The sequence below is a fragment of the Ctenopharyngodon idella genome, chromosome 7 (assembly GCF_019924925.1).
Source record: "Ctenopharyngodon idella isolate HZGC_01 chromosome 7, HZGC01, whole genome shotgun sequence".
Lineage (NCBI taxonomy): Eukaryota > Metazoa > Chordata > Actinopteri > Cypriniformes > Xenocyprididae > Ctenopharyngodon > Ctenopharyngodon idella.
The window spans coordinates 30,365,519-30,384,269 of NC_067226.1; the positions used below are offsets into that span (position 1 = coordinate 30,365,519).

At 36.6% G+C, this 18,751-nt stretch overlaps 1 protein-coding gene across 2 annotated transcripts in view; it reads left to right on the plus strand.

Annotated features, from left to right (window-relative positions):
• pcsk6 (proprotein convertase subtilisin/kexin type 6) overlaps positions 1–18,751 on the plus strand; it is a 101,496-nt gene that overhangs the window by 21,156 nt on the left and 61,589 nt on the right. For both annotated transcript variants that reach the window (XM_051901547.1, XM_051901546.1), the window contains exons 4-8: positions 206–349; positions 825–901; positions 8,808–8,896; positions 14,856–15,028; positions 15,648–15,860. In XM_051901547.1, coding sequence (XP_051757507.1) covers positions 206–349; positions 825–901; positions 8,808–8,896; positions 14,856–15,028; positions 15,648–15,860 — 696 coding nt within the window. The remainder of the gene's footprint in view (positions 1–205; positions 350–824; positions 902–8,807; positions 8,897–14,855; positions 15,029–15,647; positions 15,861–18,751) is intronic.

An 18,751-nucleotide genomic window follows, 5' to 3' on the forward strand; every position in this document is an offset into this window, starting at 1 on the left:
GTTCTTGCGGCCGCTTGCTGTGACATATTTCCTCACAGACGAATTGAGTCATAAGGTTACTAAAGTAATAAAGGCTTGTGTTTCTGGAGAGCGGAGAATGTCTCTAATGTTCCAATGTTTCCTATTTTCAAAGTCAAATGCGTGTGCCTGAAACTGATTGCAAGTGAAGGTACATTGATGTTGATGACTTCTATTTGTCTTCCAGCACTGTAGTGATAAAAACAGCCGCTGTCGTTCAGAAATGAATATCCTTGCGGCCTGGCAGAGAGGCTACACAGGTCGAAATGTGGTCATCACCATCTTGGACGACGGTATTGAGAGGAATCATCCGGATCTGGCTCAGAATTATGTGAGATTATCTTGAAACTTTCTGTGATCTTTGTAAATGCGTTCTTAAAGGGACAGTTCACCCAAAAATGAAAATGTTGTCATCATTTACTTACACTCAAGTTGTTCCAAACCTGTATGAGTTTCTTTCTTCTGCTGAACACAAAAGAAGATATTTTGAAGAATATTGGTAATCAAACAGTTGACTGTAGCCATTGACTTCTATAGTAGGAAAGAAAATGCTATGGAAGTCAATGGCTACAATCAACTGTCTGGTTACCAACATTCTTTAAAATATCTTCATTTGTATTCAACAGAAGAAAGAAACTCATACAGCTTTGGAACAACTTGAGGGTGCTCTACACAGCATGAATTATAACATTATTGCTTGTGTTATATTTTTTAGCACTCTAGATGACTACAGTGGAAAAACAAAATAGGTAATTTTCATTCTCAATGCCTCAGATGGTTTATTTATTGTTTTGTCTGTCATTTAGGATCAGCTTGCTAGCTATGATGTGAATGGCAATGACTACGACCCGACCCCACGATACGACTCCAGCAACGAGAACAAGTGAGTCCTGATGTCTTTCTAAATGACTCTTCACCACACGGCTTGTCTTAATTGCATCTCATTTGTGTGTGTGTGTCTCGCTTTGAGTGATCAGGCGGTGGATAAGTGAAAAGCAGTCACATCCTTTTAGCTGTGAGATTATCTAATAAGTCCAGTGGGACCTTCATAATGATCTTGTGTGGTAGGAAGTGAGTTCTGAACATCTCAACATTATTTTTGATCTGCAAAGGTGAAGACACATGCAGTTTCTGTGGTAGCTGCTGCACCGAATTGCAAATAATTCAACTAGACAAAATGTTTGCTTGGAAAAAGTTTAAAGGTTGTTTAGAAGTTCGAAGGTCATTGAAGCCGTTTTGTAGTTTAAATAATTGGTTTATTTGAAGTTTTAAAAGTGTGTTGACCTTGCTAGGGGGTAGTGGTGGGCGATATGACCAAATTCTTATTTCATGAAATGAGAAATTTTATTTCATGATAACAATATATATCACGATATGGTTATTTTATCTCATTTCTGTTATTAAAAAATAAGAAAAAAGAAGCAAATTTTATTAAAGAAGCAGGTTTATTTGGCTGCTGTCACTTTAAGACCAAATGCATGGATCCATTATACTGATACACATCTGGTTTACACCCAACTGTTTACTTTCAATTGAGTCATAACCGGCTGTGTTTACATGAATACTCCACGCGATGGGCATTTTGACATAATTGCGTGTATATTCATCCATTCAATAAGACCTGAAAGAAAACTAAATTTATGATCGCATGCTGAGAGACGTGGTTTTCTGTGCGCACGCTTGCGCTGTGTCAATCAGCGTGTGAACCACATTAAGTTCTTTTTCACTGCTTATTGTGAACACTTTATAACATCGAGCACGTCTCAAATTTGTGATCGCCTTTTGAGAGAGGCAGCTTTCTGTGCACGCACTTTGGCAGAGTGCCAGTCAGCATGAGCGCTGAGTTCCTTTTCAGGATATATTGTAGGGCTGGGACAATATATCGATGCATCGCGATTCGTGGATCAATTCTGATATTTTCTGAATGCATCACAGTTCTCTCTCGAATTGATTCTGAGCTTAGTTTTTAACAGCAGATGGCACTCGAGGCTAGGTTTTAACCGCATGCTCAAATGCTCACGTGCATCGATTTATTGTCCCAGCATAAATATATTTCACTTATAACTAACTGTTTTTAACATCAAGCATCAAGCAACATAATTTAATCACTCTGAATAGGCATGTGACGGTATAAAATTTTCATGTTGCGATAATTGCTGAAGCTTTTATCACGATATTGAAATAAGTTGCAAAAAAAGTGTTGTCATTAAGAACTCTTTTTCTTATAACAAAAATAACTGAACATTTAAATACAATAATACAGTACACAAAAAATTATAAAGTAAAATGTTTCAAACAAATTAAAGTGCAAAAGAATGATAAAGAACAACAGGCAACACTTTACAATAAGGTCTCATTATTTAATGTTAGTTAATGCATTAACTAAGATGAATACATTTGTTACAGAAGGTATTATTTTTTTGTTAATGTTAGTTAAATAATACAACTGACCATTGTTAGTTTTAGCTCAGATCCATTAAATAGTAGTTACAACTTTTGATTTTAGTAACGTTATTAAACTTTAAGAAATTAACATTGACTAAGATTAATAAATGCTTTATTTGAGTATTTTTCATTGTCAGTTTGGTAATAATGAATTAACATGTTAACTAATGAAGCCTTATGTCACTAAGACACTGAACAATAAGAAATAATAAGAACATTTTCAATCATTATAGGGCATGTTGTAGTCCAGATTAAAATATAAACATGTTTAAGTTTGAAAATAGCTTATTAAATCTCTAAGTATTAAGTATTTGGTGCTGTGATGAACAACATTGCGAATTAAAAAATCTGAATGGCTATTTGAAGCATTTTAAATACTGTTCTGTAGTGCAGCTGCTTTGTTTATGGTGTTTCCGGGGTAACCGCTGCACTTCTGCTGTTCCATCAGCGCCCTCTGCTGTCAGAGTGAACACGGACTTTCATTTAGTGCGTCTCCTTCACTCATTCCACCATGTGCTTCTCGTGCACGTTGGGCTTGTTTACATCTGAGTGCACGTGTCCCTTTGACACATAATACAGCGGTGTTGTGCATTTTATACGATTGATGGGTTAAGTATTCTTAAAATGTATTATAAAAATTTTAATAATTCGTAATAAATATTCATGGTATATCAGCATGTCTAACTCTGAAGTGTCAGTAGTGCTATATATGTACATACCGCAATATACACAATATAGCAAAATCTCTAACAACAGACATTTTATACCATGGTAACAATATCGTCATACCTCCCAGCCCTACTAGGAGGCTGCTAAGATGTTCTGAATGGTTGCAAAATTGCTAGTGTTTACTGGGTGATTGCTAGACAGTTGTTAGGGTGTTATGGGTGGTTGCGAGGCAGTTTCCAGGGCAGCAATCGGCAACCTAATGGCATGTGAAGGGTTAATCACAAAAGTGCACACCTCTGGTCTTGCGAATCGATTGTCAGATCTGTGCGCCAGTGCAGGTTAAAATCTCACACTTTACTAGTATTTATAGCACCTAACTTAATAAAGCAGACTGTGTGAGGAATGATCACCTCAGAATGGTTGCTGGGGTGTTCTGGGTAGATCTGGCTTGATTTTAGACTAGCTCTACAATAAATTCAGCAATGTTTGGAAAGATCATGCTTCCTCAAAAGCTGTGATATTTGGAGCAATGCAAGTAAAGCCGTAATGCTGGACTCGTGTGATTTTGCATGTCAACAGAATGAAGAGGCTTTTTTGTGGAGAAGCACTGAAACCAATCCAATCCTGTGGGATTGAGGGTGGTGTGGATTTAATTGAAAACGTCTCTGTCTTTGATAAGCACCTGATTTAATACTTGTTCTCTGCTCATGCCACATGTTTACGAATGAACTGCCAAGAGCTCAGCCTCAGACAAAACTTCAAAGCGTTGTTTTGTTAATACTCATCAGAATATTTGAAACGGAAAACAATGCAATGTTCAATTCATTTTTGAAGTGTGGAACGTGCCTCCTGGAGCAGAAACTTAAGTGAGGACAAAGAAAAAAAATATTAAAAGAGACTTTGTTAATGAGGTGCACTGAGCAAACGAGAGCGAGTGAACAGTGCACAAGATAAAAATGCAATTAATGCACTGCTAATGCAGCCTGCAGCAATATTCTGTGACAGTGGTGGACAGAGGTTTGACTTGCGTATCAGTTTCAAAATATACTGCCTTCAAAGTCCAAAACAAAGTTTTTGCCTTTAGTTACCAAAATGAAATAAAAAATTCACCCTATTTACTTTCTTAAAGGGTTAGTTCACCCAAAAAAGAAAATTGTCATTACTCACCTTCAAACCCGTAAGACCTTCGCTCATCTTCGGAACACAAATTAAGATATTTTTGATGAAATCTGAGAGCTTTTTGATCCCCCATATAAAGCAACTTTATTACCACTTTTAAAGCCCAGAAAAGTAGTAAAGGCATTGTTAAAATAGTCAACGTGACTACAGTGGTTCAACCTTAATGTTATGAAGCGACGAGAATACTTTTAAAAATAACTTTATTCAACAATTTCCGTACCATTCTCCGACGCTGTTTACATTGTAAAGACAGTGCAGGGGTTAATTAATAAAGAATCCGCTTGTTCACGAATCGGACACCGCTATCACATCTCTGAGCGGGTGAAGACTTCTTCAGTTCAAAATAACGAGGAATGCCAAGTCGACACCATTATGACTAAAAGTATTTCCCACTAAAGCAAGGCGGTGTTTGACTCTGGTCAAGTGTATCCATTGCAGACTGGTGGGAGTGGCCTTGGACGGCAACATGCCCAGTGCATTATGGGTGTTGAAGTTGTCCTACTTATTTGGCAAAGGGAAGACAACAGCCTTTTTTCTTTGTTTTGTCTAGCCAGGTAACACTGATGTCTTTTTTTTCTCTTTTTCTTCTGCTTTCCAGCCAAGTTTTAATGAAAGCCCATTTTGCCAGTGAAGTACCTCTTTAAATGAAATGAAAATGGCAATTTTTTTTGCCCTGGCAACTTACTGAAATTAAATGTATTTTTGTTTTGTTTTTTAATAAAAAAAAGAAAGTATTTTTTTAATGGTGTTTATAGTTTTAGTTTGTATGATTTTGTTTTAGTAGTATGATTTTTTTTTTTTTTTTTCTCAAAACAACAAGTTCAGATCTCTGAACAGTTTCTTGTTCACATCACATTTGAATTTCTTATTAATTTAAGCAATTTGCATATGTTTTGGCACATGTGCAAAAGAGTAATACAGTTGTCTTTTGCACAATAACTAAATGCACATGGCTTGTTGATCTAAACTGATGAGTTGATTCTCAGTGAAATTGTCTCTTCACAACTATTCTTTCATCGTGTGAGCCATCACATGCAAAATGATCCATTCAATTATCAAAATCTTTTGGACATGCATGTATATACCATAAATACCTGACATGGAATGTTTGTAATGTCTGCTAAAGTGGCAAACAGCCTGCCATTGTAATGAAATAGGAATCACAGTCATACCAATCAACCAATCAAGTTTGGAAGCGATCCACAATCACTACAATTTTTGAACATGAAGGAATGTCAACCCTAAACAGCAGCAGCTACAGCAGTACTGTATAAATACCTTTGCGTTTATTTTTGTAGAAATGTGTTACATGTAAACTAAAAATTCACAGTTGCTTGTCACGGAAAAGCAATAGGAAGGTATGTAAAAACGTGTGGAGGTTTTGTTGGAAGGTATAACGGTGTAAACATGAACAAGCAACTGTGAATTTTCAGTTTGCATGCAACACATTTCTACAAAATAAATGAATACAAATGTTCATTTTCTTTTTATACAGCATTGACTTTTCCCAGTAAATTTTTACCTGTACTGCTGAAATCTGTATCTAAAAAGTTCAGTGTGAGACACAGACAAAACTGACATTCTTGTGTAGTATAGAAAGCAGTCAGTGTCAACAAAAAAGTAGAAAAAATATATTACATGACAAAAATTTTTTTATTTTGGTGGCATTGGCCAATTTTCTGACACAATAACTAGGATTTGAAGAATGAATGAAATGTTTTGGTTGAGTAACTATTTTGCAGATGTGCAATAGAGTTCTGATGTTCCAGCAAAGGGAGAATGTTAAGACTGTTTCGAAAAATGTGCCAAAATAATTGGCAATAAAACTGTAAATATCTTACCGACCCCAAACATTTGAATGGTACACTGTAAAAGAAAAATCTGTTGTTTTTTTACAGAATAAAACTGTTAAAACTTGTGTTAAAAAATACAGTTAAAATGTAAACATATTTACAGAACAACACATGATGAATCAAAGTTCATCACAAGCAGCTTTTCCAAAAGCTAATGTAAAAACTACTATATAGAAAGGTGCACATGCACACAAATACAAAACACCATCATGGTAACACACATGACACTATAATAATGCCATTAACATTCATTTAACAGCATAAGATGTAACGTAAAACTATGAAGAAACATACTTATTCAAATCATGTGAAGTGTGACATGTCAGTTTAAGTTTTTTTCAATGTATACATTCTAAGATATGTTCTTTTTACTTCCAAAAATGGTACATTTAACAAAATGTAAGGTTAGATATATTACAGTTTTTCTCCGTTTATGGGTAATTGACAAATTAAAAAAAAAGGTTTTTTTTTTTTTTAAGCTTTTCAAAACTGATGTAATGCATATTTTTGGGTCATGAACAATGTGTTTAAACAAGTTTCAGTTGTTAAATAACATCTCAAAGTGTTTAAATTCAGTTTTTGACTGTTTTTATGTCAGGCGGGTACAACCAAATAGTTGTATGTATATACTGTAGTTGTACCACCTGACATGAAAATTGTACCAACCTACCCATACTTGAAATTAGCAGTTTTTACCAGTATTTGAGAGAGATCTACAAACCTTTTCACTCTACCACAAGGATCAGTTGGGATGAAGCATTATCATGTTTTCTGTTATTATCTTTTCAATTCATAATAAAAGAGCCATTTTTGCAGTTGTTCCACCCTGACATTTGAGAATATACAAATTGTTGGACAAAAGTTTTTTTAATTATCTCAACAGCTTTAAAACTACTGATATTTATAAAACTTGTTTATATGAAAGGTTTCAAACATAAAATTATGTCATTGTCACAATGCTGAAGATGAAGACATGTTTTAAAAAATATAAATGAGGTTAAATACGTAAGCAGGTAATCAGGCGTAACACAAACAACAACAACAGTGAACTCAGGAGACAGCAGAGCTTGGGTACAGACTCAAATAAGATAATTAATCAAACACAGCTTATAAAAGGTACTAATAATGACAGTAACCATGGAAACTAAAGAGTGGTGGGAAATACAAACAAAGGAACACATGACTAATGAAAACAAACTAAAAGTCCATGAAAACTAAAACTAACTGAACATACATGTGACAGCCATAGTATTTAGCTTTTAATTTTTAATTATTAAAGGAACACTCCACTTTTTTTGAAAATAGGCTCATTTTCCAACTCCCATAGAGTTAAACAGTTGAGTTTTACCGTTTTCGAATCCATTCAGCCGATCTCCGGGTCTGGCGGTACCACTTTTAGCATAGCTTAGCATAGTTCATTGAATCTGATTAGACTGTTAGCATCTCTCTCAAAAATTACCAACGAGTTTCGATATTTTTCCTATTTAAAACTTGACTCTTCTGTAGTTACATTGTGTACTAAGACCGACGGAAAATGAAAAGTTGCGATTTTCTAGGCCAATATGGCTAGGAACTATACTCTCATTCCATATGTGCAGCAGGCACAATGATATTACGCAGCGTCTCTCACAAATGTCTCCATGGTTGCAAGGCACGCTCCCTGTGCAAGCAGGGGTCACAGGCGCTGCGTAATATCATTGCGCCTGCTGCAGCCATGGTATGACAGCAAAGTTCCTTGATTATTACGCCGGAATGAGAGTATAGTTCCTAGCCATATCGGCCTAGAAAATCGCAACTTTTCATTTTCCTTCGGTCTTAGTACACAATGTAACTACAGAAGAGTCAAGTTTTAAATAGGAAAAATATTGAAACTCTTTGGTCATTTTTGAGCGAGATGCTAACGGTCTAATCAGATTCAATGAACTATGCTAAGCTATGCTAAAAGTGGTACCGCCAGACCCAGAGATCGGCTGAATGGATTCGAAAACGGTAAAACTCAACTGTTTAACTCTAGGGGAGTTGGAAAATGAGCCTATTTTCAAAAAAAGTGGAGTGTTCCTTTTAAGGCACCATTTTAAAATTGTTTTCTCATCTGTTCATTTGTTCTGACAGTTGCACCACCTGACATTTTGGGGGTTTAAGCTGACAAAACATAAAATATGTATTATTAATTAAATGTACTAAAAATGTATTCAAACTAAATAGGTTTTATACAATAAAGTGATATATGTCATGAATTTATCAAATTATTTTAAAAGGAAATAATGCCCTTGGACACAAAAATATGCATGTCATGTCATTGACCCATATACAGTACTACGGGAACTTACTGTTAACTAATTAACAGGTTTTTACTGTTGCATTTTTACAGTTAAAATTACAATCATTTTTTACAATGTATTTTAGGCTGTAGACAAATGAGGCAAAGCACTAGGGCTTAAATCAGAGCCAATGTCTTAGTGTGTAATACTCAATCCAGCTTTTTTATTAAATTTTTTTTGCCCTCTTTGCAGTTTTAATTAGCAGTGTGGAGAGGACAGAATACAGTGAGGAGATAATGGGGAAGCAAGATTGGCATCGTTACACTTCTGATCAAACACAAATTTTTGTGTGATTTATGATTGCATTTCTTTTTCTTTCCAGGCACGGGACGCGATGTGCAGGTGAAGTTGCCGCTGTAGCCAACAACTCGCATTGCATTGTAGGTATAGCCTACAACGCCCGCATAGGAGGTATGGATCTTTCTAAAAACAGTCTGTTTACTTCCCTGCTCTTCTTATTTTCTAATAAATCTCAGATGCTGTTTCGGTTACAGACCCGACACAGCCGACACTCAACACACACATGAATTGGTAAAACTGACCAGTTGCCGCAAGTGGCTAAACCCTGATCAAGCAACAGGTTTTAGACGCAGTCGGAGCAGATAAGACAGGATTATTCCGCATGTGTGCACAGGATTAAAATCGGCGAGATGCCCGCTCTCCTGTCCGCCTCTGTTCGGAGAGTTCATTAATTTAGTGGACAGCAAACCGCTCGACATTCATGCGCTCATAAGCAATTAATCCTATGAAAAGGGCGATCGGTTTTAATCAAAAAGTGGATTTCATGATATGCCATCAGCCATCTGGGGCCATTTTGTTTGAGCCCGCAGCTGCACTGAAAGACGCAAATATTTCCTTATTGTTCTTGCAGGTGGCAGGGCCGACAAACGCATCCTTGCTCAGAATTGGCAGGGTTCGGGCCTGTGCTGTTCCAGTTGCGCTGTGTGCCAAATGCATAAAGTTTAGTGATGCAACTGCGAGTTCAGGATAGGGCTGCATATACAATCTCATAAGGAACCAAGCGAGGGTGTGAAGCTCCTGTTATATTCATTGTTTTTCATTAATTTTCCTTGGCATTGGATTCTATAGCTGCGTTTCCACCGAAATTACCTGGAACAATTTGTCCCAGGAACTATTTCCCCCAGACCTGTTGCTGTCTGCGTTTCCATTGCGGTCTAAAGTACCATGAAGATTACGTCAATTAGTCCAGTGACGTAGGACTGCACACGGCTTTCCAGTTCCCACTGGATTTCATTATCCGCATATAAATTTAATAAAGCCTGAACCTCGTTGTCGGTCCATCGGTCGTATTTTTAAACTCCATTGTTGATTTGAATAGCAAACGACTCTTACTGCACGTACCGCAGCAGACTTTTAAAAATGGTGGTTGAAATAAAATGCTGCGTGGAGTCAACCAATCAGCATGTTCAGTGCCCAAGTCCCATCCCCGAAAGTTGCGGAACTTTGAAAAAGTACTACCTCGTGAGCAGGGACTTTCTGAGTGGGAAATTTTTACTCTGAACTTCATTTAGACCCTGGATCCTGCGGTGAAAACACACAGAGTATCACACAAAAGTCCCTAGTTCCTGGGGAAAGTTCCTGTGGTGGAAACGTGGCTTATGGCAGCAATTTGAAGGAAAGTTGTGAAATTCAACTTTCACACCAGGGTTTCTGAAACTCTTGTAAACCAAAGATCCATTTCATAACCCACACCATTTGTGGACCCACTTCTGTAATATTTAAAGTGCCCTATTATGCTTTTTCAGATATTATCTTGTAATATAGCTGTTTGTGAATATAAAAGGTCTGCAGAGTTTTACAGATCAAGGTGCACGATATATAGAGTTTTGTTTTCCAAAAGAAAGAACTGATTCTGAACTGCCTGAAACAAGTCGTCAGTAATTCCATTCTTACTTCCTGCATGAACAACGTAAGTTTGTAACACATTTGCATAATGCCAGCCTATGGTCTTCAATGGCTGCCCGCAAACAACGTCTACTTTGACCCGCCCTCAAACACTGGAGTTGAAGCTTGTTCCTGGAAGAGTTTGGTTTGTGTTGTCGACATGTCAAGAAGAAGTAGTTTTCTGTGCTGCGAAATCAAATCCACTTTGCATGCACTTCCAAAGGATGAAGACTCTGGCTTGAACTGACGTTTTGTTTCCAACACATGCTGTAAGTGGTCGACCAATCACAACAGACTGGGCCAGTCTGATGGGATTCCTTCCTTAAACCCCTCCTTTCCTTCTTGGAGGTCTCTCAGTCTTAGAGAGACTGAATCCTTTTATTGAACTGTTTCAGACACGCAACTTTTTTTACCCCCAAATCACTTCACCAGAAATCCCACCCTGCAGCTAATGCCATTGGTTGAAGTGTTAGTTCACCCAAAAATGAAAATTCTGTCATTAATTACTCACCCTTGTGTCGTTCCACATCCGTAAGAACTTCGTTCATCTTCAGAACTCAAATTAAAATCTTTTTGATGAATTCTTGTGAACACTTGCGCGTTGAGTTGACGCGCGAGTCTGAACACAACACGCATGCGTCGTGAGGCTCTCGTGAACGTGCGTTGCAGATCAATATTTTTGTAAGTAAAGTGGTAAATTATGCAAAGCACTCGCGTCGCAACATATAATTGATGTTAAATTACTGGAGTCACATGGATTACTTTAATGATGTTTTTTTCCTACCTTTCTGGACCTTGGAGTGGTAGTTTTACGGATGTGAAATGACATGAGGTAACCCTAACCTAATAAATGACCGAATTTTTATTTTTTGGGTGAACTAACCCTTTAAGGTTACGATGACGGGTAGGTCTAGGGATCAGTGTTTGGTGTAGGCAATCAGTACTGTGATTGACATGACCAATAAAATCTTAAGAATCAGCTGCAGGGCGGAGCTTCCGCTGAGCTGGTTTGGGGAAAAAATCACTTGTTTCTTCAGACACTGTGAGAAAAGAGCTGATGCTGCAATGTATATTATGAGAAAATTAAATTATTATTATTTTTTATTATTATTTATTTTTTTTACCTTGGATGCATTTAAACCTATTGTAGGAGAATCCAAAACAACCTTCGGAAACCTTTAAAATAGCACAATAGAGGAATTTTAATCCTACAACAGATAAGATATTCAGAGTGTTTGTTCAGCTGCATGGTGGTAAAATCCTATTCATTTTTCTAACTAAATTTTGATCTGTATTGTTGTTCTCTAAGCATTAATTTAGACTGTTGAAGGACGTTTTGTCCTCAGTTAATTGGATGCCAGTTAAACTCAATTCAGCAGTCGATACTTCTCCTGTCTTAATTTACTGTCTTTCAACCATTTTATAATGCTTCGGTGATGCTGATTAATTCATTAGATTGGTCACCATCTTGGATGTCAATAAAATAGTTTTTTCAAGGTCAGCCATTTTGCCTCGCCACCTTTATGATCTTTATATCGTTTCAGTGCATCTTAAGTAAACAAAACAAAAAATGAATTATTGCTACTGAAGGTTCTTGAGGAGTTTGAGGACTGCACCACCTAGCGATTGCATCTTGAACTATTTTTTACTTTTCTCCTCCAACATAACTTTTCGTCAAATAAAAACATAATCTATTGAATGTTTTTCTTAACAGCACTAGCATTTTTTTAGCTATGCTTTTATATTCTGTCTCACCACTGGCATACATGAATATACAATACATTGGTGACTGGAATGGCAACTTTTTTGCCTAATTTTTCATCTGCTATGTAAAAGTGTTTAAGTCTGATGTCCTGAATACACTGTAAAAAAAAAATCCCCGTAAAATTTATGGTAAAAAACCGGCAGCTGTGGTTGCCAGAACTTTACCGTAAAAAAAAATACGGTAGCAACGTAAAAAAAAATTCCGTTAAATTTACGGTAAAAAAGCGTATTTCATTAACTGATATAATGTTAATGTTGTTACCCAACCTATCGAAGTGCTAATATCTGTTTTGTACTTTTGTAATACACTGACAACCAACAATCACAGTGGTGATGAGAATCACATGATGAATCAAAGCTCATCACAAGCATGAAATGAACATTAAGTTAAAAACATTAGATGTAACATAAAACCCTAATGTACATAACTGATTAGAAAAAAAACTAAGAAAAACTAAGAAGAAACAGGGTTATTTCAACTAAAATACATCAAATGTGAAGTGTCACGCAGGGAATTGGAATATCAATTTACGTTTTTTTACCTTTAATTATACAATGACGTTATTTTTCACTTCCAAAAACTGTAAATTTAACAGTATTTTACCGTAAAATTACATTAAATGTACCATTAGATCTATTACAGTTATTCACCGTATATAGTACGGAAACTTTCTGTAAACCAGTTAACGTAGCATTTTTACAGTCTTTTACCATTAAAATCACAGTCATTTTTTACAGTGTAAACTCCATGATTTGAGGAATTGTTCGTGTTTGTAGCACAGACATTGCAGGACAAGTTCTGCATGATAATACACCACTAATAACCACGAAGTGGACAGATGATTGACTTGTTCCTCATCCAAATGTTGGCTGCACATATCCTAATCTATCTCAATTGTTAAGTCCTGTCTGCAAAATATTCATCTTAAGAATGGTGAAGTGATGTTTGAAAAGAGTCATTTTTCCAAGCCAGATACAGACAGATTAGCACAATGAAAGATGTGCTTTAGGTCTTTTGGCTCAGCAGTTGACTTTTTTCCCCTGCTTAATCACTGAAACGCTGCCAAAGCTAATACGTGTCAGATTCAAGCCAATGACTTCATCGCCTTCTAATGACATTTCTAATCTATTCGGTCTCGCCTTGGCTGCTATGTAGAACTTCATGTCCTTTAACCATAATTAGAAATGTAGAAATGATTAGTTTTTCTGCTCTGCGGTTCAGAAAAGTGTTTACTCTGTGCTGTTTTAGAAGTCGCGAAATCAATTTGAGGTGTAATGCAGCTTGTTAGAAGTGAGAGGAATGATAGAGAAGTGTTGAACCCCCTGCTTTTCCCTTTAGAGGTGTTTCAAGGAAGGAAAACGGTGTGTTGCGCATATGGTGTTAGAAATAATAACGCACATGCACACACATTCTCGCACTATACAATCAGGCTCTTTTCTAGTCTCATGAGCGCACAGGAAAACAAACACACACACCTTTGTTATTATATTATGGCAGGAACCTCTTATTGACTTCTTAAATTAAGCTAATTAAGTTGATGACTTCTGCCTCTGCCTCCTCGTTCCAGTTGTCCATCAAAGATCTTGGCTGGTTGCTGAAAGGTTGTAGGTTTGAACCCCAACTTTCACCATTGAGCACTTGAGCAAAGCACTTAAAAAGAGGTTTCTCCAAGTTGATCGGGCCTGTAGTAAGTTTACTGTAAGATGCTTTGTATAAAAGTTTCAGCTAAATTACTTTTTGTACCACTTATTCTCTCTTTCTTCTTTCAAAATAAAGAGCAAGAAAAGGAAATTAAACTGTAGTTCAGTAATGGAATGAGGAGAAAGACTGCAGATTATCGAGGCATTTGAAAACATCTCACTGCAGCAGAGTACAATAGATTTTAATTGCAATTTATGCACATTTATGAACCATATGGCATATGATTATGTGCCTCTGTGTGGGTTTGTGTGTGAGTTTTGAAGGAATTCTCCATCTGCATGTTTGTCATATTGTTATTTTTGTAGTAAATTCAACAGTACCGTTTTAAAAAATCACATTGTACTAATGTCTTTTTTTCCAAAATCTAGCATCTTAAATATTTAGGTAATGTGTTTAGTATCTTGTCTTACCTGTATTAAAGTATTTAGTATATTGTCTTAGTATATTGTGTTTGTCTAATCTTTTTTAAATTCCTCTAGGTAGGGTTGTTGTTAAACTAAAACTATTAAACATTGTTTTCAATAATTAAAATAAAGCTGAAATAAAAGAAATGATAAATATTAGATGAAAAAACTTAAGCTTAAACTTAAACTACTAAGTTAAACTCTTTCTTTTATCATGCAGACTGTGCACTTTCATTACTCTGTTAGATCACTCTTTTTTCCCCAGTTGATTTTGTCTTTTGTTCGGCTTTCTTTTTCCTCTTTGTAATATCGTTCTGAAACTCATAAAAAGTTGCACTTTGTTTGAAGTTATTGATGCCACAATGGTTCTCGCATTTCCACCACAAAATGGTATGCTTATAGTGCATAGTAAACTGGGCTACTTTTAGGACACTTTCATGATGCATTTTAGAGCTTGGCAGGATAAATCAATATCCATTTTTGTTGCATTTTGAGTTTCACAGAGTAAAGAAAATAATACAGACTTGGAACAACATCGGGGTGATTTATACAATGACTGAATTTGTTCATTTTTGGATGGAACTTTTTCTCTAAGGTGTTCGAATGCTTGATGGAGACGTGACTGATGTGGTGGAGGCCAAGTCTCTGGGAATAAGGCCAGACTACATCGACATTTACAGTGCCAGCTGGGGCCCCGATGATGACGGGAAGACTGTGGATGGACCGGGGCCTCTGGCCAAACAAGCCTTTGAACTGGGAATTAAAAAGGTTGTTGTCTCAAACTCGCACACATAAACACGAGGGATTTCTCAGTGAGTAACTGTTATTGTCAGGGTTGTTAAATTAAGACTAAATTAAAAGCTTAACATTTAAAGTGACGTTCAGAGATGTCTAAAGCTGGACTGCTCTAGTGTGATGGTTATGATGGTTTTGACTAGGACTGGGCAGGAAGACTTAATTTTATATTTTGTATCAAATAAAATTTTTAAAATATCACCTAACCATGTACTATTGTCTGTTTTTTATCTAAAATCTTGTAGCTTAAATATTTAGTAAATGTGAATTTTGAAATTTATATTTGTAAATTTTGTAGAAGTAAATAGTAGTTTATCTTGTCAGTGTTGTTGACCACTTGGCAGTGTTGTTTTTGTTAAATAAATAAATACGATTTAAAAAAAAATGAAATGAGTAAAAAAGTCAAATAAATAAAAAACAATTTTCAGTAATTGATCAAATAAAATTAAACTTAAAAAACATAAAAATGTCGCCTTGGCAAATTAAATAAGTTTAAGTTGAAGTACTAAAATTACTAAAACTAAATAAAAAAAAAAAAAAATAAATAATAAAAATGACAAAAACATTGTTCACATGTTTTCTGTTTCTGCAGGGCCGTAAGGGTCTCGGCTCCATCTTTGTTTGGGCGTCTGGTAACGGAGGCCGGCAGGGCGATCACTGCTCCTGCGACGGCTACACCAACAGCATCTATACCATCTCCGTCAGCAGCAGTACCGAAAACGGCAACAAGCCCTGGTATCTGGAGGTCTGTTCCTCCACCCTTGCCACCACATACAGCAGTGGAGAGTTCTACGACCGCAAAATAGTTAAGTAACACGTCCATGTTCCCACAAACATGTCACTCACACTGACATCTGTTAGATGACTACAGAAAGTTCATTTTCTCTTGAAGTCCACTTAAAATGTCAGTCAATATGTAATCCATCAATTTTCGGAACACAAATTAAGATATTTTTAATGAAATCTAAGCCAATTTTGTACTCTCCATAGACAGCTACGCAACTACCACTTTGACGCTTCAAAAAGTTCATAGACAGTTCATCAGAGATCGTAAAACTAATCCATAGGAATTGAGTGGTTTAGTCTAATTTTCTGGAAAGACACAATCGCTCATTGGTTCTTGAAGAAGCTCAAAGGTGCTGCGTAACACGAGAATGAACCTCATTGGTTCTTGCTGAAGCTCAAACGTGCTGCGTAACACGAGAATGAACCTCATTGGTTCTTGCTGAAGCTCAAATGTGCTGTGTAACATGAGAATGAACCTCACTGGTTCTTGCTGAAGCTCAAACGTGTTGCGTAACACGAGAATGAACCTCATTGGTTCTTGCTGAAGCTCAAACGTGCTGCGTAACACACGAGAATGAACCTCATTGGTTCTTCCTGAAGCTCAAACGTGCTGCGTAACACATGAGAATGAACCTCATTGGATCTTGCTGAAGCTCAAATGTGCTGCGTAACACGAAAATGAACCTCATTGGTTCTTCCTGAAGCTCAAACATCCTGCGTAACACGAGAATGAAGCTCATTGGTTCTTGCTGAAGCTCAAACGTGCTGCGTAACATGAGAATGAACCTCATTGGTTCCTCCTGAAGCTCAAACGTGCTGCGTTTTTATTGGCCGGATCCTGTGTCAGCATCACATGCATGCGTCGTGCTGCTCACATGTTCAGCTTCGGCCAATACTGAGTCTGCGTTCGGACGTAAACAAGGAAGCCTGCACTGAGTTCACTACATATGACAATGTGTATGGTAATTATTGACTGTCAAGAGCCTGAACCCATCAAATTTAAAGAGATGTTTAGAAACTAAAATGTTTACATTTATAAATATTTGCGTATTATTGGATGCATCTCTTGGTAATAAATCAAACAGTGCAACTCATTAATATTTAGGACATTTGTATACTTTTGTATAATAATCACTTTTGGTTCTCTGTTGTGTTACTTGTATCCTGAAGCAAAACCAGTTGCAACGCACTATAGAGTAGATTGAGTTGTGTTTCAAAAGAGCAAAATAAATCTTGTGTTTCATTATATGACCCCTTTAAGTGTGGATCTTTGTGTACTCCATTTGTCTTCTCCATCTGTCATCTACTCAACCTTTTGTCCTCGTCTTACTTTCGGCCTTGTAAGTATGTTGTTTTATTAGGTCATTTGCTCTCTTGATGCCACATATTGTGTCCTACAATTCAACTCAATTATTTCTGTGACACATTCTCCTTTCATTCCTCCTCATCACTTTCTAACCTTAAGTATTAAACGTCTGACCAGTCCATTTGTGCAATGGACATGAATAATATGGACGTGCTGTTCCATTTCCAAGCAATCAGGTGTTTTTTTTGCCTCGTGGGTGATAAAATGTGTGAGAAATCCCAACATTGAAGGACAGATCTATCAACTTTTGACTGGACCAGTATAGAAATAGTTTTATATGGTGTTTAATGGTAAACTGCCAAAATTCAGATGTCTTCTATAGATCAGCTGTCCCAGATCCTGTTGCTTATCCTGCTAATACAGCTGAGCTCTTGTTGTTTGGCTGTTTCCACAAATATCTATCGATAAAATGAGATGCTTGGAAAAAAAGACTGGGGCTGAATGTTTGGTCTGGCTCCCATGCTCAGGGAAAACCGCAGGGAGCTATCAAGAGGATGAAGAGAACTAGCGTTTTTTTTTTTGTGTGTGTATCTGCTTTCTCTTCCAGCAGTGCAGATTATGACATCATCCTTAAGAATGACTACTATGGGTTTTTCTTTTCTTCTGGTATTTGGTTAGTAGTTATGGGCTTAAGAGCTCATTTACACATGCATGACAGGTTTCTTTATCTTTTCTCATACACTTATTTTGTTTACACCGTGTCTACACCGGAAAATACTGTTGTGTTGATAAAGCAAGCATCACTATTATTATTATTACTCATACATAAAGTTTACTTAAGTAAAACTTCAGTCCGGAAGTCATCTTGCAACTACTTTGAATGGTATTTTAAAATGGCATTAAAAAATGACTTAAAGGGATAGTTCACCCAAAAATGAAAATTATCCCATGATTTACTCACCTTCAAGCCATCATCTTCTTTCAGACGAACACAATCTGAGTTATATTAAAAAATATCCTGGCTCTTCAAAGATTGTTTTGAAGCCCCCCAAAATTCATCCATTTATCATAAATATAATCCATATGGCTCCTACGGAATTAATAAAGGAAGAATGTAAGATGTATATTTTATTTTTGTATGAAAAATACACATTCAAAACTTGATTAACTTAAATAACTAGCTTTCGTCAGACGGCTGTACGCACACTGCGCAAGTCTCCAAAAGGGTAAGCTTAGATGCCTCTTGCGGTTCAAACAAATAGGGCTGGGCAACAAACGCAAGCTCCTTCTCTCGTATATAGAAATCCTCTGACTTTTCTCTTTAAAATGACTCGTTTTAGACTTCTAATTTGTGACCTGTGTTTTGTTTTGCTCTATCCTCTGTGCTTCCGCGTTTGTCATTGTGTCATGCGTCGGGTCAGGGGTTACTCTTCCGCCACAAATCGATGCGTACGGCCATCTGCCGAAAGTTAGTTATTAGTTAATAAAGTTTTAAATATGGAGATTTTTCTTATACAAAAACCCATTACTTATAGATTATATTTATGATGGATGGATGCATTTTTTTGGGCTTCAGAACATGCACCCCTTTCACTACCATTATA